At 42.5% G+C, this 26,509-nt stretch overlaps 1 protein-coding gene across 1 annotated transcript in view; it reads left to right on the forward strand.

The window, feature by feature from the left end:
* mamdc2 (MAM domain containing 2) overlaps positions 1-26,509 on the forward strand; it is an 86,915-nt gene that overhangs the window by 32,482 nt on the left and 27,924 nt on the right. The window contains exons 4-8 of the mRNA XM_033018118.1: positions 2,526-2,610; positions 4,215-4,352; positions 15,512-15,765; positions 23,633-23,726; positions 26,334-26,480. Coding sequence (XP_032874009.1) covers positions 2,526-2,610; positions 4,215-4,352; positions 15,512-15,765; positions 23,633-23,726; positions 26,334-26,480 — 718 coding nt within the window. The remainder of the gene's footprint in view (positions 1-2,525; positions 2,611-4,214; positions 4,353-15,511; positions 15,766-23,632; positions 23,727-26,333; positions 26,481-26,509) is intronic.

The raw sequence follows: 26,509 nt of genomic DNA on the forward strand, positions 1-26,509 counted from the left end.
ATTATAGCTCTGCCTTCAACACCATCGTCCCATCCAAACTTATCTCCAAACCCCTGGACGTAGAAATCAGCACCTCCCTCTGTCACTGGATCCTCAACTTTCTGACCCATTGAACACAATCAGTAATGATAAGTGACAACCCTATCCACCTCCTCCACTATAAATCTCAACATCAGTGCCTTACAAGGATGCGTTCTCAGTCCCCTACTATATTCCCTATGCCCTCACAAACTTTTGCTCTAATTCCATCTGCAAGTTTGCAGAAGCAGGTCTTGTGGCCCACCAAGTCCATCCTGACAAACTGCATTACCCATTTACCCAGTATTGTCATTGTTTACTTACACCACATTCTCACCAACCCCTCCCCCGATTCTAGTACTAATCTACACTAGGTACAATGTAGAGCAGCCAGTTATCATAGAAACATAGAACCATAGAAAACAGGTGCAGGAGTAGGCCATTCGGCCCTTCGAGCCTGCACTGCCATTCAATATGATCATGGCAGATCATCCAACTCAGTATCCTGTACCTGCCTTCTCTCCATACCCCCTGATCCCTTTAGCCACAAAGGCCACATCTAACTCCCTCAACTACCTTCTGTGCAGAGAATTCCACAGATTCACCACTCTCTGTGTGAAAAAAGTTTTTCTCATCTCGGTCCTAAAAGACTTCCCCCTTATCCTTCAACTGTGACCCCTTGTTCTGGACTTCCCCAACATCGGGAACAATCTTCCTGCATCTAGCCTTAAGAATTTTGTAAGTTTCTATAAGATCCCACCTCAATCTTCTAAATTCCAGCGAGTACAAGCCGAGTCTATCCAGTCTTTCTTCATATGAAAGTCCTGACATCCCAGGAATCAGTCTGGTGAACCTTCTCTGCACTCCCTCTATGGCAAGAATGTTTTTCCTCAGATTAGGAGACCAAAACTGTACGCAATACTCCAGGTGTGGTCTCATCAAGAACCTGTACAACTGCAGTAGAACCTCCCTGCTCCTTTACTCAAATCCTCTTGCTATGAATGCCAGCATACCATTTGCTTTCTTCACTGCCTGCTGCACCTGCATGCCCACTTTCAATGACTGGCGTACCATGACACCTAGGTCTCGTTGCATCTCCCCTTTTTCTAATCTGCCACCATTCAGATAATTGATCCTAGCAAACTTCATCCTAGCAAACTGCATATTATCCTAGCAAACTGCATATTATCCTAGCAAACTGCATATTATCCTAGCAAACTGCATATTGTTATCCTAGCAAACTGCATATTGTTTGGGATATTGGAAGAAAACCAGTGCCCAAATGATATGCACATAGTCTCAGGGAGAATGTGCAAACTCCATACAGACAGCATCCGAGATCAGAACCGTACCCAAGTCTCTTGCATTGTGAGGCAGCTGGTGTACAAAACCGCACATAGAAAGTTTCAAGCATGGTATTAATTCCATGCTGTCGCTTACAGCATTCTAAACCCTTCCTGCCCCAACGCCCATGAGGCTATTCCCAGGACTCATGAGTAAGAAAGGAAGATTTACATTGCTATAACATCTTTCACAGCCCATAATGTCCTAAAATGCTTTGAGGCAGTGAATCACTTTTGAACCACAGTCACTCCTGTGGTTTTGGAAACGTTGCAATTGAAGCAAGCTTCCACAAACAGCAAAGTGATAATCAGGTCATCTTCACATGCTTTGGTGATGTTAGCTGAGAGATAATTAGTGGCTGCAGGATGCTTGGAGGAACTTTTTGCTGTTGGTAAAACTTTTACAACCATTTGAGAAGGCTGACAGAGCCTCTCTGCTTCACATTGCATCCAAACTCGCCGCCTCGGACAATACTACATTGGAGCCTTGGAGTCAAGTCACTGGGGAACCCATGGTCTTCTGATGACATAGGAAAATGATGCCAAAACTGGCAGCTGCCTCTCAGGTGTAGACACCCTGTTGGGGTCTTTCACTGGACACCCTCCGCCATGTGGCTGAGGTCTGCATTAGCCTAATGCACATGCTGAATACATACTGTATCTAGAGTGCTGCACTAAGTCATGTTCCCCGGCTAAGCCAGAACTAACCTGGCCACATGATGTCGTCATTTAGGAGATGTGGTTGAGGGGGTGCATGATTTTAATGTGAATCAAAATTATCTGGCTGGGGACCTGCCTGGATCCAGGAGGTCAGGGAAAGAATGCCGGCAGGTCCGTTTGAGGCCTGGGGTCGGGTCACATTGGCAACCAAGCAAACGGCTGGGAGTGGGGCTACTTTGAACTACAGCTGTCAGCCGCACAATAGAAGCCCTGAAGGAAAATCCCACGTGTGGTATTCAAAGGAGAGAATGGAAAATTGCAGGTGGCAGGCATAGTCAGTCAACAATATCAGGATGGCCAGTGACAATTTGCTGCATTATATTGTCATGTGCACAGCACAGTTTAAAAAAAAAAAAGCCCCAACTGAGATAGCAGATGTTCAGAATGGAACAGAAGTTAATATTTCTGAATTTTTCCCTTCAATTTTGTGTACTACCTTTGCAGATAATTCTAGAAGGTATTGTCAATCCAGACCCAATGGCCAGTATTGCAGTTTTTGACATCAATATCACTCCTGGGTATTGCATTGGTGAGTATCCAGTTAAAATCTGTAAGTGCTACAATATTGTGTTAACTGTGGAATGTGTGAAATCATTTTTGAATATGCCCTTTAAGTACCTCTTGTACACCATCCACACCCAACACCAGCTCTCCTAAATTCTCTACCGAAAGATTACTTATCAGCTCGAAAGCACTGGATGAACAGGAATTTATTTGAATAAAGATTGGCAGGATAAAATAATGTCTTCAGTTTCCAGTGCCAGCACCAGTCTCCACCCACTGACTATACAGTAACACTCTCCCTGCCAACTGTTTCAACCAGTTAACACCTTGGTACCCATGCTAACATTTTTTCATTTTCCCCTCATTTCCAATAACTCTCCCTAGATTCTACCACTCACCTACATACTAGGGTCAATTTACAGTTGTCAACTATCCTACCAATACACATGTCTTTAAAAGGTGGGACAAAACTGTGGCCACTTAGGGGGCAACACAATAGCGCAGCGGTAGAGTTACTGCCTTACAGCGCCACAGACCCAGGTCGCAGGTGCTGTCTGTACAGAGTTTGTATGTTCTTCCCTTGACCTTGTGGGTTTTCTCCAGGTGCTCCGGTTTCCTCCCACACTGCAAAGACATACAGGTTTGTAGGTTATCTGACTTCAGTAAAATTGTAAATTGTCCCCAGTGTGTGTAGGATAGTGCTGGTGTACAGGGTGGGCTCAGGTTGGCGTGGACACGGTGGGCCAAAGGGCCTGTATCGTGCTGTATTGCTAAAGTCTAAAGAAACCAGAATATTAGAGGAAGCACATTTACTTCCAGGGGGAACATGAAATTTCACCCATAAAGCACCCGAGGCCAGGATAGAACCCAGATCATTAGAGTGCCGAAGCCACAGATCTTATAGCCACACCACTGCGCCAACAACCCTTTTGACATCATCCAGCTGTGACCTGTCCTTGGCTCTCCCAGTGCTTGAATTTCCCATTTATAGTGTATGTCTGGAGACAAGAACATTTCAGCACATAGTCTCCCTTTGCTGACCCCCCCCCCCCCCCCCCCTTCTTGACTTGTAGTCACTCGTTCTGCTGTTGTGTCCTGTCTCATGCCATCTGCAGTTCATTGCTTACTATTGTCAAGCCTCCCGGGTATAGACAAGCAAACCCATAAGATTATCCATCCTTCAAAGTCTACTTCCTATTAATGGACTCCTTCCCCCTCCCCCAACCCTCCGTGCTTCCATAATTCTGGGTATCTCTTAATTTAATCTTTCCAGCCATAAATCCACCCAGGATCTTTGCGCTCCTTCAAGTCTGGCTTCCTCAAAATCCTTGATTTCCATCACTTGATTATTGGTGGCTCCACATTCAGCTTCCTGGATCTCAAAAGCTAAATCCCGTCCTAAAACCCATCACCATCCCTTTCCAATCCTCTTTAAAACTTCTTCGTTTCACAGAGCTTTTGGTCATCTCACCTAATATCGCCTAACTTGCCTCGCGATCATATTTGTCCAGGAGCATTTCTGTGAAATATCTTGGGAAGTTTTACAATGTGGAAAGGGCCAGGTGAATGGCAGCAGCTGTGGGGGATTAGATCTGTATATCGTACCCAACCACTTTTTCACCATTGTAGAGTGCAACTTTGAAGAAAATCACCTCTGTGGCTACAACAACAGATGGAATCCAAACCTGAACTGGCTGGTTGGTGGAGGATCAGTCCGAGATTCGCCCTTACTTCTGCCCACTGACCACACTTTCGACACTGAGCAAGGTAGGTTTCCTGGAACCCAAACATTTGAGATGTGAACGGAAAAAAATATCACCCCGAATGCACAGAGAGTAGATCGAAAGTGGGATAACATAGAACTAGTGTAACGGGGTGATAGATGGTCGGCATGGACACGGTAGGCTGAAGGGCCTGTTTGCATGCTGTATTTCTAAACTAAACTATATTTCCTGATGAGTGCTACCTCATTTGTGGAGTGCTGCACAGGTTCACAAGGTTAATTCCCGGGATGACGGGACTGTCATATGTTGATAGAATGGAGCGGCTGGGCTTGTATACTCTGGAATTTAGAAGGATGAGAGGATATCTTTTTGAAACATATAAGTTTATTAAGGGATTTGACACGCTAGAGGCAGGAAACGTGTTCCCGATGTTGGGGGAGTCCACAGCCAGGGGCCACAGTTTAAGAATTAGGGGTAGGTCATTTAGAACGGAGATGAGAAAAAACCTTTTCACCCAGAGAGTTGTGAATCTGTGGAATTCTTTGCCTCAGAAGGCAGTGGAGGCCGATTCTCTGGATGCTTTCAAGAGATAGTTAGATAGAGCTCTTAAAGACAGCGAAGTCAAGGGATACGGCAGGAACAGGGTACTGATTGCGAATGATCAGCCATGATTATATTGAATGGCGGTGGTGGCTCGAAGGGCCGAATGGCCTACTCCTGCACCTATTGTCTATTTAAAGACTTCCATTCAATGTTCAAGTTCTTGTGACAATTTTTACTCTGCTCCTGGGCAAATCATATTGACACCGGCAAAGATAGAGATCTTTTCTTGTTGCTCTCTTGCCTGGGGACTCTCAGTGCTGGAGGGGACGTCTGTAGACCACTCATGCCAATCTCTCCTTGCGGTAGCTCTGACAGGCCTCCAGCCTTCCTTGTACATCCGATCTTCTTCCTACCATGTATCTCATTGCCCAGGACCATGGTAGCCAATGTTCTATCCATTCAGCTATCTCTCCTTGGATCCCATGCAATCTAACCTTCCAGGGCAGCCTACCATGCGGAACCTTGTTGAATGCCTCGCGTTGACCCTTTGGCTTGACTCAGGAGTTCTTTCCCCCTCCTCCCAGCATATTCCTCATGGAAAGTAGACATTGGAATGTCTAGCCTCCACGAGGATGTGTCCCTGTGTGAGCTGGTGCCCTTTTCTGATGGTTGCGCAGTGAAGCATTGCGCCCCCCCCCACCCCCCTTCTGGCCAGATTGAGCTCCTGTCAGGAGCTACACTTGTCCCATTTCAATGCTTGTTTAACCATATAACCATATAACAATTACAGCACGGAAACAGGCCATCTCGACCCTTCTAGTCCGTGCCGAACACGTACTCTCCCCTAGTCCCATATACCTGCGCTCAGACCATAACCCCCCATTCCTTTCCCGTCCATATAACTATCCAATTTATTTTTAAATGATAAAAACGAACCTGCCTCCACCACCTTCACTGGAAGCTCATTCCACACAGCCACCACTCTCTGAGTAAAGAAGTTCCCCCTCATGTTACCCCTAAACTTCTGTCCCTTAATTCTCAAGTCATGTCCCCTTGTTTGAATCTTCCCTACTCTCAGTGGGAAAAGCTTATCCACGTCAACTCTGTCTATCCCTCTCATCATTTTAAAGACCTCTATCAAGTCCCCCCTTAACCTTCTGCGATCCAAAGAATAAAGCCCTAACTTGTTCAACCTTTCTCTGTAACTTAGTTGCTGAAACCCAGGCAACATTCTAGTAAATCTCCTCTGTACTCTCTCTATTTTGTTGACATCCTTCCTATAATTAGGCGACCAAAATTGTACACCATACTCCAGAATTGGCCTCACCAATGCCTTGTACAATTTTAACATTACATCCCAACTTCTATACTCAATGCTCTGATTTATAAAAGCCAGCACACCAAAAGCTTTCTTTACCACCCTATCTACATGAGATTCCACTTTCAGGGAACTGTGCACAGTTATTCCAAGATCCCTCTGTTCACCTGCATTCTTCAATTCCCTACCATTTACCATGTACGTCCTATTTTGATTTGTCCTGCCAAGACGTAGCGCCTCACACTTATCAGCATTAAACTCCATCTGCCATCTTTCAGCCCACTCTTCCAACTGGCATAAATCTCTCTGTAGACTTTGAAAATCTACTTCATTATCCACAACCCCACCTATCTTAGTATCATCTGCATACTTACTAATCCAATTTACCACACCATCTTCCAGATCATTGATGTACATGACAAACAACAGTGGACCCAACACAGATCCCTGTGGCACCCCACTAGTCACCGGCCTCCAACCTGACAAACAACCATCCACCATTACTCTCTGGCATCTCCCATTCAGCCACTGTTGAATCCATCTTGCTACTCCACCATTAATACCCAACCATTGAACCTTCTTAACCAACCTTCCGTGAGGAACCTTGTCAAAGGCATTACTGAAGTCCATATATACAACATCCATGGCTTTACCCTCATCAATTTCCCGAGTAGCCTCTTCAAAAAATTCAAGAAGATTAGTCAAACATGACCTTCCAGGCACAAATCCATGTTGACTGTTCCTAATCAGACCCTGTTTATCCAGATGCTTATATATATTATCTCTAAGTATCCTTTCCATTAATTTGCCCACCACTGACGTCAAACTAACAGGTCTATAATTGCTAGGTTTACTCTTAGACCCCTTTTTAAACAATGGAACACCATGCGCAGTACGCCAATCCTCCGGCACTATTGCCGTTTCTAATGACATTTGAAATATTTCTGTCATAGCCCCTGCTATTTCTACACTAACTTCCCTCAATGTCCTAGGGAATATCCTGTCCGGACCTGGAAACTTATCCACATTTATATTTCTCAAAAGTGTCAGTACTTCCTCTTCTTTGAATCTCATAGTTTCCATAGCTACTCTACTTGTTTCCCTTACCTCACATAATTCAATATCCTTCTCCTTGGTGAATACCGAAGAAAAGAAATTGTTCAATATCTCCCCCATCTCTTTTGGCTCTGCAGATAACTGTCCACTCTGACTCTCTAATGGACCAGTTTTATCCCTCGTTATCCTTTTGCTATTAATATAGCTGTAGAAACCCTTTGGATTTACTTTCACCTTACTTGCCAAAGCAACCTCATATCTTCTTTTAGCTTTTCTAATTTCTTTCTTAAGACTCTTTTTACATTCTTTATACTCCTCAAGCACCTCATTTACTCCATGCTGCCTATAATTATTTTAGATCTCTCTCTTTTTCCGAACTAAGTGTCCAATTTCCCTTGAAAACCATGGCTCTTTCCAATTTTTACTATTTTATTTCAACAGAACAGGGACATAAAGATTCTGTACTCTTAAAATTTCACCTTTAAAGGTCCTCCATTTCTCTTCCACATCTTTCCCATAAAACAACTGTCCCAATTTACTCCTTTTAAATCCTTTCGCATCTCCTCAAAGTTAGCCTTTCTCCAATCAAAAATCTCAACCCTAGGTCCAGTTCTGACCCTCTGGGTTCAATATACTCAATGTTTTTCCTGGAGTGTTTTTGGCTTATTTTGGGATGCTTTGCAGAGGATCGGATTAGATGTTCATGCTGAATGTTGTTGTTTTAAAGCTTCAAAAACAATAATTGTCTAATTCCTAAACATAAGTATTTCCTAAACATAAGCATGGAATGGAAATGAAGTTTGACTGGGATTATTTCCAGTGCAAATTGGAATGTCTAGCAAAAGTGCCTGTTGGTTCAACATTGCTGAGCAAGAAATCAAAATAAACTACCTCAGCTCTTCATAAACATGTGCTTGAGGAAGTATCTAACAGCCTTCTGTCTTTATCTAAAGCCGAACATTATGAATTATGTTATTGAGTGCAGGAAGGGGAACGGGGCCAACTAAGTGGGAGAGCAACCTAGAAATATTTCTAACCACTGAAGGGAATGAAACATTAAAGAAGGACTCGCATCCTTCAGGGATATAGGACACCAGACATATGCAGGAAAAATTGACATCTGTAACTACACGATGAAATATAGTCTCTATATGGCATACTTAATCATAGCAAACCGGGGCAACAAACTACCAGTAAAATTGCAGTCTATGATTGTTCTAAGGCTTCAGGTAAGTTTAAAATCTCATGACTAAAGACAACATCGTGAGGAGAGAAGGTAGGGTATCATTTATTGGGACAGATATGTTGAAGTAGGAGATTTCTGAAGGATCTCAGAGTCTTGATGAATTAGACCAGAGGTAAGGATATCCACTAGCAAGAGATTTAGGAATCACAGATTTGTTTTTTAAATTCAAGAGGATGAGATGAGGAGAATTTTATTGTAAGTGAGTTGCTGTAATCTGGATTGCGCTGTCTGAAAGGACAATGGAAGATGACGGCTGCGTCACCTAAAAGCAAACTCACCGAATGGCCGCTCTGGCGAAATGCCACCTACCCGAAAGGCGGCGTCGCCTACAAGCCAACGAACCGACTGCCGCTCAACAGAAAAGTCAAATAAAGGACATGACGTTGCCGGGGGGCGGGACTTGTCAGCGATTGGGCCAGACCCCCGCGTCCATCACATCACTGTGGAGGGATTAACATTGTCCCACACCTTCCGCTCCACCTGACCCGCAGCCCGCGGAGGGTGGCCGTGGGAGAGTGGGGGCTGTACACTTTCGGCCGCTTACACCTTGGTGCTTGGGTTCAGATTGCCCAGTCACCTATGGCTTGTGTGAGAAAATGATCTCCACCCTCCCACCGGTGGAGATGGGAAGGTGGGGGTCATTTTCCCACACAAGCCATAGGTGACTGGGCAATCTGAACCAAAGCACCAAGTTGTAAGCGGCCGAAGATGCGCATCCCTCAGGACAGCCCCTACTCTCCCACTGTGGGTCGGGTGGAGCGGAGGTGTGGGACAATGTTCATCCCTCCACAGTGATGCGATGGACGCGGGGGTCTGGACCAATCGCCCGTTTATTCTGCAATCACTGCCTTTTATCTTGAAGATCACTTGACCTCAGTCACGAGGCTCAGGCACGAGTTTCTGTTACATATATTACATTACAAAGACATCACATCTCCCTCTTTACTTTAAAGACTTTACAGGCACTGGTATTTACATTATATACATATTACATTTATTACATAACGTACCAAGACATCACATCTCTCTCTTTACTTTATATCTCCCTCTTCATTTTACAGATCTTACATCTCCCCCTTTACTTTATTTATCATCTCCCCTGATATCCATTTTAAACTTAAACTCTAGCAAAGGGCCTCTCTCAATTGCCTTTTGCTGCGACTGGGAGACTGGCTCCTACCTCTCGCTCTAGCTAGGCTTCTGGGGACTTATTCTGGCTTCTGGGAGATGGGCTCCTCTGTCCATTTCTCACCCCTGGGAGACTGGCTCCTCTGTCTAGGTTTCTCCTACTTAAAGACCCTTCTGGGAGACTACTACTGGCTTCTGGAAGATGGGCTCCTCTGTCCAGGTTTCTCCCATTCGGTTCGTTGGCTTGTAGGCGACGCCACCTTTCGGGTAGGTGGCGTTTCAGCATAGCGGCCATTCGGTGAGTTTGCTTTTAGGCGATGCAGCATTTTGGTTAGTTGGCTTTTAGGCTTCCCGCCCTTTCGGTTAGTTTACATTTAGGCATCCAAACATTTCGGTTAGTTGGTGTTTCGGCTTTGTTTCGTTTCGGTTATTTGCCTTCCACTTCTTTGCTTCGGCTTCTCGTCCGTCGGCGTTATGTCCGGGTACTGAAGAAGAATCACCAGGAACTTTCAAAAGGAAATTGGCCAAATGTTCAAAGGGGGGAATTTACAGGGCTACAAGGAAAGAGCAGGGGCATGGGATTCATTCTCCGTTCATTCAAAGAGCTGGCCCACTAGGCCGGGGCAAATTGATTATTTTTGCAATATTTGATGCCACATACTAGGAAGTGGTACTAATACCTTTGAGGGTCATTATAACCTGTGATACAGTCATGCAATTAATACTTTAGAGGGACAAAGAAAGCAGTCAAACATAGGACTGTTATCTTTGTTTTGAATAATTGCAGAAATACCCTGAATTCTTCGCGTCAGAACCAGGAACATAAGAAATAAGAGCAGTTCTGCTCCATTTAGCCCCTTGTGAGTGTTTCTTTCAAAAAGATCACGGGTGATCTACCTTACCACATATCATTTGATTCTCGTAGTATCTAAAAGTCCATCAAATATGCTCCTGCTTTCACAAGCTTCTTGGGTGGAGAGTTCCAAAGTCCAGTTACCTCTGGGTGAACAAATGTTTTCTCACTTCTTTCCTGATTTTGAGACCAGATATCCCAGAAAGGAGAAATATTGACGCTATTTGCCCTATCAAGCCTGTACGACTTGAGTGCATTTCAATAAGATTACATGTCATTCATTTCAACCCAGAAGAGAACGGTCCCAGAACGTCCATTCTCTCAAGTGACAACCACTGAAGTGAGCAAAGATACAAATGGTAAATTTGGATATGTGGGGGAAATGGAGACATGTGCTTGTGAAATATTGAACAACAGGCAACATAAAAATCATGCTGCATCACAAGACTGTCCTACTGAAGTCATAGTAAGCTTGTTCTCAATTAGTCCAGTCAAAGCAACCCTCCGGTGACCGATCCACCACATCCTGTTTTGTTTCGAATGGAATGTGCACTTCTGGTGCCTGTTAGGTAAAAGCTATTTCATGATTATTGAACTTTATTGAATAACAATGAGACTCGTGACATATGACTTTGTTCTGAAAATTGCCAGAGAGAGCTGCGATTTACTGCTGCCTCAACCCCACCACAGCTTCCAGAGATTCAAGGATGCATTCACACACAATGACAAGAAATGGTATTGTATTGTATTGTGCACTGTCGTGATGTAAATTGAACCCGCAGCGGGCAATATGGCTTGAGTTTCAGCTGACATGGAATTCTTGTTCCATTTGGTTTCAATGTCTGGTCTGGTCTTCACCATTGTTGCAGCATCAGGGTATACACTGGGGCACCAATTGTTTCAACCAGAATGGAGATAATGGGTTATTTTCCCCCATCCACATTTCTGTAAGTAACTGGAATTGATTTTACACAGCTCATTTGTATTCTGTAAATCTCCTCCACTCACTGGATTTTTCTGACATAATATTCCTTTTCTTTCATGAAAGGATGCAGCTGCCGCTTCAATCAATGTTATAAATCCACCCCATTACCTCATGAACATGTTTGATATGTTTTGTTTAGCCCTCCCCTACCCCCACCACAGTTGTTCGACCAGTTCCACTGTTTGCATCCTGATATACCTTCGATAGCATCTCTTCCTCAGCAAACAATGGGCCATTGTGGGCTCCACCCTTCCTTGGTCATCTGCTGCCTGTTCTACTTTGTTCTGGCATTTACTTGCCTCGAGCTCCCCTCCCCTCTACTTTCAGTCTAAAAAAGGGTCCCGAATGGAACGTCACCAATCCTTTTTCTCCAAAGGTGCTGCCAGTCTCGCTGAGTTACTCCAGCACTTTGTGTCTACCTTGGTAGCACATGTTGTTTTTGTTTTAAACTTCCTTTCTCCATTCTGGGAAGGTAAATTGGTGGAGGTCTTTGAGATGACAAAATATTTATAGAATGGATACGGGGAAGAATGTTACCAAAATGAGGTGCGGTCAGTAATACTAGTAGCGGATTCAGGAGAAACCTCTTCACCCGGAGAATGGGGGCAAATGGCCTCATTCTGCTCCTACAACTTATGAACTTATAAACTTATATGACAACAAGAAACCAATACCAAGCCTACACATATTTATTCTCCCCACATTCTCATCAACTCTTCCTGGATTCTACCATATGCTTGTGGCAATGTACAGTGATCAATCAGCCTAACAACCTGCAAGTCTTTCAGATGTGGGAAGGAACTGGGGTACCTGGTAGAAACCCACGTGGTCACAGAGAGAACATGCGAACTCCATACAGCCAGCATCGGAGGCCAGGGTTGATCACATGTTATGAGAGCTGTGAGGAAGCATCTCCATTAATGCTGGAAGGAAAGACTATGCTGACAGGGTAAGATGAAGAGGGATGGGCCAGTTGGACTGAATTAATACCTCAATTGATTTATTTGTGGCTATCTAACATTTATATCCCCTACTTTGCATGTTCTACAGAAGTGGAAACAACTTAATGTCTTCCATATTCTTAAAGCCATCAATCTCCTCTTGAGGAATAATTGTCACAATTGACTACAAGTGCTGAACGCGTGCAAAATTATTTGCCTATATTTGTACTCAACTTTGCACATTGGCTTCCAATGCAGGTGAATGTGTGGAAGGCAAGGAGAGGAATTGACTGATATTCACATGACCAGTTCTGGGGATCTAATGCACATCAACACCCACACACTGTCCTTCTATGAAGAGTCAAATTTGCTGGTTGGAAGGTGAAACGATCAATTTGTCCAGTTTAGAAACTGGGAATAATTAGAAGCCGTTTACACACTTAGTTTTCCTTGTTAGAAGCGATGAATCTTGTTAATCTTGCTATCAATTGACAGTGGGCTGTTTATGTTCAAAGCGCGATATATTACCTTGGAATCTCCAACATCGGCGTTGTAGTACTGCTCATCTCAATCTCTGTGTGTAAGTCAGCCCTGTGTACTCGTTTGCTGGAAGAATTTTTTTTCATTCATGCACTGTGTTCTGTTTCCTTTATGGATGATAGTGTTGGCAAAAGAAAGTGCACGAACATTGAACAGAAAGAGCATGAAAATGATATGTTTTTTTATAGCACAGGCACAGGGTGTCCAGTCCATTTGATCTCCGTCACTGTTCATGTTCCACAAAAGCCTCTTCTTGCAAATCTCCACCCAATTTCACCAACTTATTCTACTATTCCTTTCACATGCTTCCCTTTAATACATCCCTGCTATTCACCTTCCTACAGGAGTGTATTTGCTATTCTCAGCACTCTTTGGTGAAGGCATTTCATGTGGATTCTCTGTTGGGTTTATTCATAACTATTTATGGATTATCCCCACTACTGGAAAACTCCTCAATTGTAGCTGTATCACTATATTCTGCTTTCTGTTTACTTTCTATTCTCTGATATGTTCATGCGTGGTAAGATTTGCCAGGAGAGCATGCGAAACAAGGATTTTCACAGTATCTCGGTACACATATCATGGGACAATAATATACCAATTAATACCAACTCTTAAACTTAACTATCATTGAGTGTGGAATTGATCATTACACTTCATCAAATGATTGGTTTCCTTTCTTTGTAGCTATTTTCCTTGCTATATCTATGACATTTTTATGACAAATCTTTTGAGAATAATAAAAAAACTGGAACATCGGCACCAAAAACTTCTGAGTTTGAAATATATCCTTGTTTGCTGGTGATAATGAGTGATGTATCAGCAACTGCCAGCACAATCCACTTCCAAAACTTGGCTTGTAGCTCTGTTGCTTGTGTCTCCTAAATTTGGCTCCAGTCAATGAACCTAATCTTTGGAAGCAAATTATAATGCACAGCTGTTACTCTATCACACGTTTGCAGCTATTGAAAGAGGTTTCCAGTTTCATAACTGGAATGGTGGATTTTGTTAACCAGCTGGCATTAAGGTATACCAGACCAAAAACAAAAGATCCTTTGGGAAATTAGGGGGAATATTTTTAATACGGTGACCGGCTGTGATCTGATCAGTGCTGCATGAAAGGATGACAGAAGATGTTGCAATAATGGTGTTTAAGAGACTTTTGGATCGGTTTAATGGATATGCAGTGAATGGAAGGATATGGATCATGTTCAGACAGACAAAAGCTTGTTTTTTCCATCATGTTCGACATGACATTGTGGGCCAAAGTTCCTGTGCTGTACTGTTCTACATTACAGTAAATTGTGAAAGGGAATAGGATAGCTGAAACGGTCTGAAGAAGGGTCTCGACCCGAAACGTCACCCATTCCTTCTCTCTAGAGATGCTGCCTGTCCTGCTGAGTTACTCCAGCATTTTGTGTCTACCTTCGCTTAAACAGTTGGTGGAAAGAAGGGGAAAAAATATGGGACTGTGGCGAAAGAATTGGGGTAAATTGGATGATTGAGCAAAAGCACAATAGGTCAAATGTCCTCCTTCTTCATTGAAAGATTATAAGTCTTCAATTTACTCGGAAACTATCAACCCCTTATTCTAGGCAGATATTAGAATGTAAAGAGCAGCTCAAGATACAAAGTCCAGCCACAGAGCGATTTTCAAATTCCCCTGCCCGATTTTTTTAGTTACTCACAGAATAACCAGCTCTTACTAACACTGACAGGAGAACTAAGTGTTCTCCTGAGGTCTTCCTATTCAATTGGCCTACAATCGAATAGCATTCTTTGTCCCGACTGATATCAGTGATCTCCTGTTACCTCACACACGGCCTCACATATCTGCCTCGACTTTACTATCCATGGAGATCAAGGTCACAGTTACTTGCAACGTACAAGAGCCCAGATCATTCCATCCTGGTGCTGCTGCTCAGCCACCTCGCACAGTTTCAGGCTCACTGCTGCTACCAGTGAGGTCACCCTCTGGGAGAGAAAGCTTCATCTTCCTTTACTGCAGGCCACAAGAGCAAGCAGAGCAGGCATCAGGAGATAACGCCCCCAATCTGGGTGAGTCTGGCTGTATCTTTATAGCTCCCTCGGCGCATTGAACTTGTCACCCATGGACACTGATTGTCCCTCTGATCCTATGGGAGGTCTCTCCCATCTCCACTCCCGAATCTCCCGTCATTACAATACCCATTCATTCAGTGACAGCCCACTCTTCTAGCTGGAAGAGTGCTGCTCATATTGCTTATATCGTGGAACTCTTTTTAAGACCTGCTGCAATGATTACACTTGTTAATCTACCATTGGACAGTTATGAGAACATGCAACACTAATAATGTCACTTTCAGCATAGCTTTATGCAGGTAAACCTTGCTATGCAATCTGTGGCCTTGCATTTAAGTCCTTCCCCTTTATAAAATAATCATAAACAATGTTATGGTGACCCACAGTGCAGTTTTATCATTGAAAGATAATGGCGTAGAGTAATGTCTAGACTCAATATAAACCACTGTGGTACAAACATGTTTCTGTAGATTACTGTAAAACGGTCAAGAATATTTCATAAACTCCTTGACAATTGGTTTGTTCTTTCAGGTCACTATATGTACGTTGACTCTATTTATGCCATGCGTTTGCACGAAGTAGCTCAGTTGTTGTCTCCAATGACAATTTCTGTCCTCTCGGGATGTCTGTCCTTCCATTACCAACTTGAACAGAAATATTCCACTTTATTTGTGGTCTACACCAAGGACAGAATCGGTCATTATGAGGAGTTGTGGCGATCTAATCAGTCGATGCACACCTGGAATTTGGTAAAGGTGAATATTAAAGCTTCGCATCCATTTCAGGTGAGTTTTTTTATTACCACGCTTCACATTGAACATTGTAAAGTGTGCCATTAAACTTGCTTCACAGGATTATTACCAAATAAAATTCTTAAATGCCACGTGGGGATATAATGGGATATCCTGGTCAAGGAAGTAAATCTTGAGATAGTGGTTCGATAAGGAGCACAAGGTGCGTGCAGAGAACACTGCTAGACCTATCTAAAAATGTGGCAATCGGCTGAAGCGGCAATCCTGTGGGAAGCAGCATTGAATAGATAGAGCTAAGTCATCCAATAATCAACAGATCAGAACAAAACTCTAGTCCTGCTACATTAGTCATAGAAACATAGAAAATAGGTGCAGGAGTAGGCCATTCGGCCCTTCGAGCCTGCACCGCCATTCAATATGATCATGGCTGATCATCCAACTCAGTATCCTGTACCTGCCTTCTCTCCATACCCCCTGATCCCTTTAGCCACAAGATGGTGGCTCATCACCACCTGCTGTAGGGCAGTTGTAGTAGGGCTCTAAGTTCTGGGATTGTCTGTGGTTCTCATGTCCCAAAAAAGCCCAATGTGGCCGATGCAGGGGGGGGGGGGGTGGGGGGGTGTTTGGTGGTACATGCTGGTATAGCTTTAAAAAGTTAAAAACTAGATTTTCTCATTTGTCTCATCTTTAATATTACAAAAGATTGCTAACTTTTTAAAAGTTAAAAAATAATTAAATCAAACACAGCCCGGCCTTTCAACAGCTTAGGAAGCTTATTGGACAACTATCCACCATAGATACAAACAACAAGGAATGATATGCATACCGGCCCTTCTTGGTCTAATAAAAGCACTACCATTATGAGATTAATCAGCAAAGAGATGCCAATCTGATTTATATGTCTTATTCCATGCAATCCAATTCAATGACACTACAGATTAAATGATTATTATTGTGGAAAAATTGACCTGCTGCAAGTTAGAATATAAACAGAGTCGCCACAGAGTTATTAGTCTAAGTGGGCTGCAGTTGCTTGGTTACACATTTTGGTTGGTGACTTGGGACATGTCCAAATCTTCCCTTTGAATTGGTCTGTTTTGTCATGGATGTAAATGGTGAGGGCAGAGTCTGCTCGAGTTTTAGCAATGCTGAAGGGTGACTTGTAATGATTGGCACATTAGATGTTCTGCACACTCTTGGGAGATATACCTTGCATTGGAAATGAGGAAGGCACCTGTCAAACCTCAAAGGAGATCATCCACCCAGGGTATGTAAGGAGATGTTAACTCCACACAGCTGGCCCCCGATGTCAGGATGGAACCTGGGTCTCTGGCGCTGTGAGACAGTGGCTCTACCAGCTGCACCAATGTGCCGTCATATTAAATCTATGTCCCTGGAGTTGGTGACCTCTCTGCTGAAGGAAATAGAAGCTTTCTCTTTCTCGGTTTACCCTTTCTACATCTATCAATTTGATATCTCATTAGTACCCATATTATGTTGATGGATCCAAGTTATGATCTCCGCTCAAGCGTGGAAATATCTTCACATCTACCTACCACAGATTGCAATATATCAATATTAGCCGCCGCCTTTCCAGCAGAAAGGATTGTAGTCTGTTCAACAGTATATCCTCTCAGATTTGATAACATCTTCTAAGTCAATTTTACACCTTTGCTTGTGCCGCTATTTCCTTCCTGGTGTGCAGCGAACACAGTTGTTGGCAGCAAGTGTTCATTTAATCAAAGATTGTAAAAGTACTCATAACTTGATCGAATCTGACAGTAGTAAAATATTAATCCGTTGTAAACTTCAATAAAATCGTCCATCTGAACATAGGTGGTATTGCAGACAGTGAAAATGTTTTTTTTGAGAATTACAGCAGGATCTTGATCAGCTGGGCAAGTGAGCTGAGGAATGGCTAATTGCATTTTGGGAAGTCAAATCAGGGCAGGACCTCCACAATGAACGGTAGGGACCTGAGGGGTGTTGTAGAGCAAAGTGATCTAGGAGAACAAACACATAGTGCTCTGAAAGTGGCTTCATAGTGTTATAGAGCAGAGAAGGTTTTTGGCACATTGGCATGCATCAGTCAGGGACTTAAGTAAAGAGGTTGGGACATTATGTTCCAGTTATCTATAACATTGGTGATGCTCCACTTGTGGTATTGTGTTTAGTTTTGGTCACCCTGGTATGGGAAAGATATCATTAAGCTGAGAAGATGTAGAGAAGATTTACAATTTTGCGAGGATTCGAGGGCCAGAGTTATGGCCCTGTTCCACTGTACGAACTCATTCAAGAGCTCTCCCGAGTTTTTAAATAAAATCAAACTCGTGGAAGCACGTAGAATGTACGTAGCGGTTACGTCGGAGCTCGGGACGTCTCTTAGCGGCTCGTAACGCTAACTGCAGGTACTCTGGAAACACGGTAAGCTCGGGAAGACTCGTGAAGATTTTTCAACATGTTGAAAAATGTCCACGAGAGCCCAGAGTACATACGAGCGGCCATTACTGTAAATCTCCGAGTTTGAATCAGGGCAAACTCGGGAGAACTCTTGAATGAACTCGTACAGTGGGACAGGGCCATTACAGTGTACGTATATGGTGAGGCTGGGCCAGTTAGAACTTTATTCCTTGGATTACAGGAGATGAGGCGTGATCATATAGAAGTGTAAAAAAACATGAGGATATTGATAAAATTAATACACTGAGTCTATTTCCCAGGGTAGGGGAATCAAGAAGGTTAAAATGTGAGGGGATAGATTTAATAGGAACCTGAGAGGTAACTTTTTCACACAGAGGATGGTGGGTATACGCAACCAGCTGCCAGAGGAAATATGTAAGGCAGGTACAATAACGATATGTAAAGTATATTTAGACAGATACGTGGAAAGAAAGGGTTTGCAGGAATATGGGCCAAATGTAGGTAAATGGGTCTAGCTTTGACTTGGTCAACTAGGATGCGTTGGGTTGAGGGGGCCCCTTCCATGCTGTGACTCTTTAACTCTATGAACATGAACTAGGTCCATGAACTGTATGGAAACTGGCCCTTTGGTCCACCGAGATCGCATTACACGCACCAATCCATCATTATTCCGGTGTTATTCTCCAAACAAACTCTTCAACTCCTCCCACCCTCTCCCACACATTCATTTTACTACTCACTACACCGTAGAACCATTTTACCAGGGGCAATTAACCCAGCAATCAACATGTTTATGCAATGTGGGTGAAATCCAGAGTGGCTAAGGGAACACCTGTGCCGTACGTGCAAGGTCAGGATACAACCCAGGTCTCTGGTGCTATGATACGAGACACACCACTAGTATAGTGCCATTCACTTTAACTAAAAGAACTGTACAAATGCACAATCCAATTTAATTCATCTGTCTTAAATAATAACCAATCTGCCATTAACTGCTGTGATGCACTATTATAATGTTTCATGTTTCAGTTCAGATTTCTAGTGTCTATGATTTATTGTCGATGGGCTTGCTTTCAAGTATATTTTTAATATCTAAAATGGCATTTTAAGATCTAACATTCCCTGACTCTGCACAGACTTTGTAAATGCTTCACTGGCAAAGGGTGATTATTTTTCCCTCTCTCTGGAATGCCTTTGGATGTCTGCAGGGTTAGTGCCTGAGAGAATCCATCTGGTGTCTCAGACAGATTCTAGTTACAGTAATATATATTTACATGTCAGATTTCTCAACATAAAAAATATATTACCCTGGGAGATTACTGGATTCTGAAGTAAGAGTTTCCAGAATGAAGGGGCAGAATTTGGACCAGCTGTATGGGATGATTAAAATGGAAGAATTCAGAAGAGAACTCTTTCCAGAAATGCTTATTTCTTCAAAAGATTTTTCCACTTAAATTGTGCTGGGGTGTTGGAAGTGGCTCTCTGTATTTATGCAGGAAAGTGGAGGGAGAGCGTTCTGTTTAGATTTAATTTAAGATTGCTTGCTTATTACATTGGAAGGCTGTGCTTTTTAGAACCTATCAATTCAGATTCTTTAAATAAACTGTCACACATTCGTTTATTTATGTTAGTAACTGTTAATTTATAACTGCCGCATTGTTCGGAACTTATAGGGAATCGTTCTGCAAGGAATTGTGGCACTTTTGCACAGAAAGATCCCTTTCACATGCACCACGTGAAGGAATTGCTCACAAACTTCTCACAATGAATCCTTTCATAATATTTACCATTGTAAGAGCCATTGCTTCTGGTAGAGCATTCAATGTCTTTGCAACTTGCCTTGTAAACAACTGCTCACCATTGAAAATTCAGTGAACACAAAAATCTTTCCTTATTTACTTACAGAAAAGCTATACTGGGTTTTATAGGCAAATTTAGGAGAAACGTTTTCACTCAGATCTGGTGTGGTCTGGAAATTGTCTGGAAAGATGATGGAGGCAGAAGCCCTCAGGCATTTTAATCACATGCTCAGTCTCCTGAAGTGTTGTACCCACAGGAGGTGGGAAGTGGCTGCCTGTCTGTATCTCAGTTGCCACAGACATGATTGGGTTGAACAGCCTCCATGCTGTAAACTGTGATTCTGTCTCCTGTAATCTTCTTTGGCCTAATTTTGAAACAAAACCCCAGTTCCTTCAAGATGTACATACAATGAACTGCAAATGCTGGTTTACAGTAAAAGGCAAAAAGTGCTGGTGTAACTCTGCAGATCAGGCAGCATTTCTGGAGAACATGGATAGGTGACGTTTTGGGTCATGGACTACTTCAGAAGAAGGGTCTAGCCCCAAAATGTCACCTATCATATTCTTCAGAGATGCTGTCTGACCCGCTGAGTTCCTCCAGCACTTTGTGCTTTCCCAGTTCCTTTCATTTCCCCTTGCCCTTAAATATCATCTTTTCTGAATCTTTTTTTCTGCTCTTACAAGTTAAATTTATTATCATGTGCACAAGTGCAGTGAGGTACAGGTGCATTGAAAATCTTGCCCGCAGCAGCACAATAGGCGCTCAGACAAGCTCACAAAACATAAATCATAAATAAAATGCACATAAAAATTCTGCAGGGCAGTAAAAAGAAAAAAATACCGCAAAGAAGCAAGATATTAGTGCAAAACACAATTAGAAAAGCAAAAACTAGTAAAAAAGCAAGGCATCCTGACATTCTTTCTAAAATAAAACAGAATTAGATGCAATTGTATTTGTGAAAATGGACACAGAGTTGGGTGGTGATGACACACAGCTGAGCTTGAAATGAAAGGAAAGTTTGAGATTCAGTATTTGTTACAGAACTGGATAATTATAATACTGTAGCCAGCCAAAAGACAGATGGCAGTGTTATATTCCTGTCAATGGAGTTTTGTTTCTGCGATATTATAATTGACTAAGATTGATTTTATGTATGTAATGAAATCAAAACTGTAAAACTGTTCCTGAAAAAAATTCTACTAACTGCAGCGTTCTGCATCTCACATTTCCAATATTGTTTTCTTTCATCTATATTTTCTCTCAACTCCCTCAATTTATATCTCCTCCAGAAAGATCAATGATGATTAAGAAACCTTCACCAAACCCTCACTCACCTAGATTCCATGTCATTCAATCTCTCCTGGTCTCACTCCATCACAGGCACTCCCTCGCTACCCCTCCACCTTCCCTGCAACTTAAAACATTTTTTTGTTTTGACGTTCTGGTGAGAGGCCATTGCCCTGTACTGTTAACTCTATTTCTTTCTATCCACTGATCTGCTCCGAATTTCCAGCATTTTCTAGTTTCCAAAGCTCTAGGCCCTGGTTCCGTGGGCTGTGGCGTTGTTGCCGAGCCATGAGATCGATGGATCCAGTCTCAGCCAAGAAAGTCAGATACAAGAAGTTGGGCTGATGGTCACAATGCATTGCTGAGGCAGCACAGTCAGACAGATATTAAAATGAAGCACCATCTGCCCTCTCATGGGAGTCAACATGATCCTAAAATACAATCCTAGAAATAAAGGGGAGTTCTCCTTGGTGTCCTGGCCAATGCTTATCCCTCTATAAGGATCTTATAGAAACATATAAAATTCTTAAGGGATTGGACAGGCGAGATGCAGGAAAAATGTTCCCGATGTTGGAGGAGTCCAGAACCATGGGTTACAGTTTAAAAATAAGGGGTAGGCCATTTAGGACTGAGATGAGGAAAAACGTTTTCACCCAGAGAGTTGTGAATCTGTGGAATTCACTGCCACAGAAGGCAGTGGAGGCCAATTCACTGGATATTTTCAAGAAAGAGTTAGATATTGCTCTTAGGGCTAACAGAATCAAGGGATAAGGGGGAAAAGCAAGAACGGGGTACTGATTTTGGATGATTACCCATGAACATATTGAATCGAATCTGGCTTGAAGGGCTGAATGGCCTACTGCACCTATTTTTTCTATGTTTCTATTCTCACCATTGTTGACTCTGCTTCTTTCTGCACAGATACTGCCTATCCTGCTATGTATTTCCGGTATTCTCAGTTTATGTTAATAATTTTTAGTTTCCCACAATCGTTGCGATGTTTTGGAGAAGTTGGAGTGAAATTCCTGTAGTTGTTCCTTCTAAATTTTAAATGGTCTTCCATTGGATTATTTATTAATTAATGTTGTTTCCTGTACATGAGGCTTGAGTATCATGTGCAAACCCTGCTGTATAGTTCACCAGTATACGTATTGTCAGCAATAAACATGCTTGGACCAATTGATCCCTGACCCCTGGTATTTCCCTGTAGCCCTGCACTTGCCTGTTCAATATCAAAGTAGATAATGGGGAACAATTAGATAGGGTTTATTTGAATTTACTTGACTAGCCACTGCATAAATGTTTTTGCACAAGGTTAGGACTAATGGTAGTGATTAACACTGAGTTAATGATGAAAAACAGTGGGAAGAGATGGTTTGTTTGCAGTATTGCAGGCTGTTGGAGTATTTCAAGGATCACTGTTTAGCATTCAGCTGTTTACAATCCTTATCACTAATTTGTAAGAAGGATTACATGGAATATATCTGAACTCTGTGGGAACTAGATGTGTAAGGAGTACACAATGAGATTACTCATGAATTAGACAAGTTAGCAGATGAGACAGGAGTGTGGCATGGGTAGAACTATGAAATTATCTTCTTCTGTATGAAGAATGGAATCTCAGTAGAAGAATGGAATCTCATTAGTAAATATCATTATCCAGATATTGCTGTTGGGGATTGTGACAAATCACAGAAAGGTTACCATGCGGGTACACATAGTAATTCAAATGGCACATGGTGTGTGGTGAGAGGCTTGGCCTTTAAAGCTACAGATGTCTTGCAGAATTTAATAGAATTTCGGAAACACATTCCAAATGTGAAGGATTGCAGCAAATGGGAGAACAGTGTAGGTTGAGCAGACTGATTCCCGGGATGAGGGAATAATTTTAAGAAAAGTTATATTCAGCAATAAGAACCCTTTACCTTCTGAAGCCAAGAAATTTGAAGTGATCTCATTGATGTGTATAAATGTTCTTGGCAGGCAGTTGTGAGAGACAGTTTGCCTTGGCTGGGACATCTAGAATTATCTTGGACCTCGGACCAGTCGGTGATGAGATGGGTGATGTTTATTTTGCGAATCTTTGCAATTTCCTCTTCCAGAAGCCCGACAGATTACTAAGGAAATCAAAGGATAGATGGAGTGAATGGGAAAACAGAGACACGAGAGATTGCTGTAAAATGGAGTAAAATCAAACTGCAGGATGAACATGGCAGCTTAGGCAACATTGGGGAGAGAAAGTTGGTTGACATTTTGGGTCAAGACCCCACATCAACATTGATGTGTCAAATTGGCCATAATTACATTGAATGGCAGAGTAGGCTTGAAGGGCAAAATGGCCTGTCTCTACTCCTGTTGCAGGCTAAGTAATAGGATATTGTTTTCTTTTTAGCTGGTGTTTGAAGTCGCCTTCAGCAGCATGATTGAAGGCTATGTTGCTCTGGATGATATTTCTTTCTCTCCACAGTTCTGCAACAATGAAACAGGTAAGTGATATCCTTCCGTCTTCTGCTGGGTAGCTTGCAAATTAAAGTATTTTCCACTTCCAACAAATACGTTTTGCATTGCTCTCTGTATTTAACAATGGAAGATGAAACCATGGAAAGCACAGCACCGTCAGCAGTCAGGTTTACATAGCTCATATATAGGAAAACCTCATGAGATGGCACAGAGACTCCAGTGGGTGGCCATGCAATCTTGTTTCAGAGAATCTCTTTCCTTCATTAATACATTATTTTCTTCCAATGTAGTCCAGAGACACAAAGAATTCTAAAAATTCCAGAAATTGTATGCCCAGTCACTGAATTGGAAGATTGCTGTCTGTGGAGGAGTTCAAAGTTGAGTGGGGAGGCGATGAAAGCAGCCCGGTTCACATGCAATTCAATGACTGCAACCAGTCACACTGCTGATGTCGGTGACTGGACTAATGATCTGGAGATAAAGCCAAATATCCTGCGTACTTAACAGCTCAGGCAGAGTTAATGATGAAGGGGGGGAATCAAAAACATAATAAATAGAAGCAACAGAAGGCCATTCAGCCCCTGTGCCGATCCTACCATTCGCTAATACGATATCTGAACTTTAATCTCAACACCATGTTCCGTTCCTGAAGCAAACCCATTTCCAAAAATCTGTTAATCTAAAAAGACTAAGCTTCCAGAGATTTAACTCCCTCTGAGTGAAGAAATGTCTTCTCATATTTGCCCTAAAAAGACCCATTCCCTTATGTTGAGAATGGCCTGACATCCTTATCATAGGATATATTTAAGAGCAAGAGAGAAAATATTACAAAGGTTCTGGGACACAATGTTAATCATGCGAGGAGAAATTAAGCAAACTAGTACTGCTTGCAGTTTAGAATGACAGATGATTGCATTTACCCAGACAAGTTTGTAGTGGACCTGACAGGATAGATACCGAGATGATGTTTCTTTATCTGGGTGTCTAGAACGTCGGTGGCGCAGCGGTAGAGTTGCTGCCTTGCAGAGCCAGAGACCCGGGTTCGATCTAGACCAGGGGTGCTGTCTGAACGGAGTTTGTATGTTCTCCCCGTGACTACATGGGTTTTCCCCAGGTGCTCTGATTTCCTCCCACACTCCAAACACGTACAGGTTTGTAAGTTAATTGGTTTTGGTAAAGATTGTAAATTGTCCCTAGTGTGTAGGGTAGTGCTGGTATACGGGGATCGCTGGTTGGTGTTTATTCACATCTGTCTAGGTCTCAACTCTTTAGAATCCATTTCTCTGAACAGGTTTTTCATCACAATCTAAATATTTCCTCTTTTGGATTAATGCAAGTCTCTCTTTTGACGATGGAACAGATACTGATTTATGTTAATTTATGTCTATTTGTGCTTTTCCCCCCCAAAAGACACCTCACTGGGAATGGGGTTATTGGGCCCAGAAGTACATGATGTTCTTGCACTTTTTATTGGTATTGTTTTCTGCGCAATAAATTTAACCAAAGTGATGACCTTTGCCAAATTTAAAATCCAATTTGATGACAATGGCAAAGATATGCTCACTCATCCCAGATGTGCTTGACAACTTGGCGACAAATATATTTATTTGTTAGTTTATCCGACGTGGGTGGCATTTATCCATCCAATCTTGTCTAATTGATTTACTAATCATTGTCTTGCCATCAAACTCAGCCCTTTTGTTCACAGACTGCACAAAGCACACGTGTGAGCAGTCTCTCTCCTGTTGTTAGTCCACAACACCATATCCTGCAGTTCATCAGTTCCTGACCTGAGTGTTTCCAGACTCGTAAACCCCAACTGATTCTGCAATTGCAGGAAAATGGCTTCCAGAAGGATAGCAGATGCTCAAGAAGGTAACTCACCATCACCTTCTCAGGTAATAAAGAATGTACATGGCCAGCATTTATTGCCAGGGTGATAGTGAGCGACCTTCTTGAACATCTGCCATCCTCCCGGTAAACCTCCTCATGTAGTGCTGCTCCATCAGGAGTTCCAGGATTCAGATCCAGTGACAAGAACATTTCTGAGGCAGGCTGGTGTGTGACTTGGAGGGAATCTAGACCGAGCAGCGGTCCAATGCACCTGATGTCTTTGTTCAAACGTGTAGATGTGGATTCCTATTTTAACCCTCACCTGAGAAAGAAGCAGGTAGTTAAAACTACTTCAAACCCTGGGCAGTTTGATAAACTATTATAATGCTCACCAAAACATTAGTGAGTTCAGATTTTATTTCCAGATATACAGGTGTCTGAGGTTATGGGGAGAAGGCAGGAGAATGGGGTTAGGAGGGAGACATAGATCAGCCATGATTGAATGGCGGAGTAGACTTGATGGGGCGAATGGCCTAATTCTGCTCCTATCACTTATTATCCTATGATCTTATGATTATTTCTACTTCTTGGACATTAATAAATGTGGTGACAGTCAATTTGGGCAAGGATGTTCACGCCAGAATAATATTGAGATGGTGCATGTTTAAGTCATGTGATTTGGAATTATTCTTTGATATGGATGTGGTGGGCCGAATGGCCTGTTTCCTTGCTGTATGACTCCATGAATGTATGCTTTCTGAGAGATGCTGATTGGTATTTTCTGTTTCTGTTTAATCAAGCTCTGTTCTTTGATCCCTCTGTGGCAAATTGCAACTTTGACCAAGGTCTTTGCAAATATACCCAAAACCACATTGACGACACAAAATGGACGAGACTGATTCGGAAACCAAATCCGTTCCGATTTGGAGATCATACAAGTGGAACGGGTAAGATATAAGTTACATTTGTATGATGC

The sequence above is a fragment of the Amblyraja radiata genome, chromosome 3, assembly GCF_010909765.2.
Source record: "Amblyraja radiata isolate CabotCenter1 chromosome 3, sAmbRad1.1.pri, whole genome shotgun sequence".
Classification (NCBI taxonomy): Eukaryota; Metazoa; Chordata; class Chondrichthyes; order Rajiformes; family Rajidae; genus Amblyraja; species Amblyraja radiata.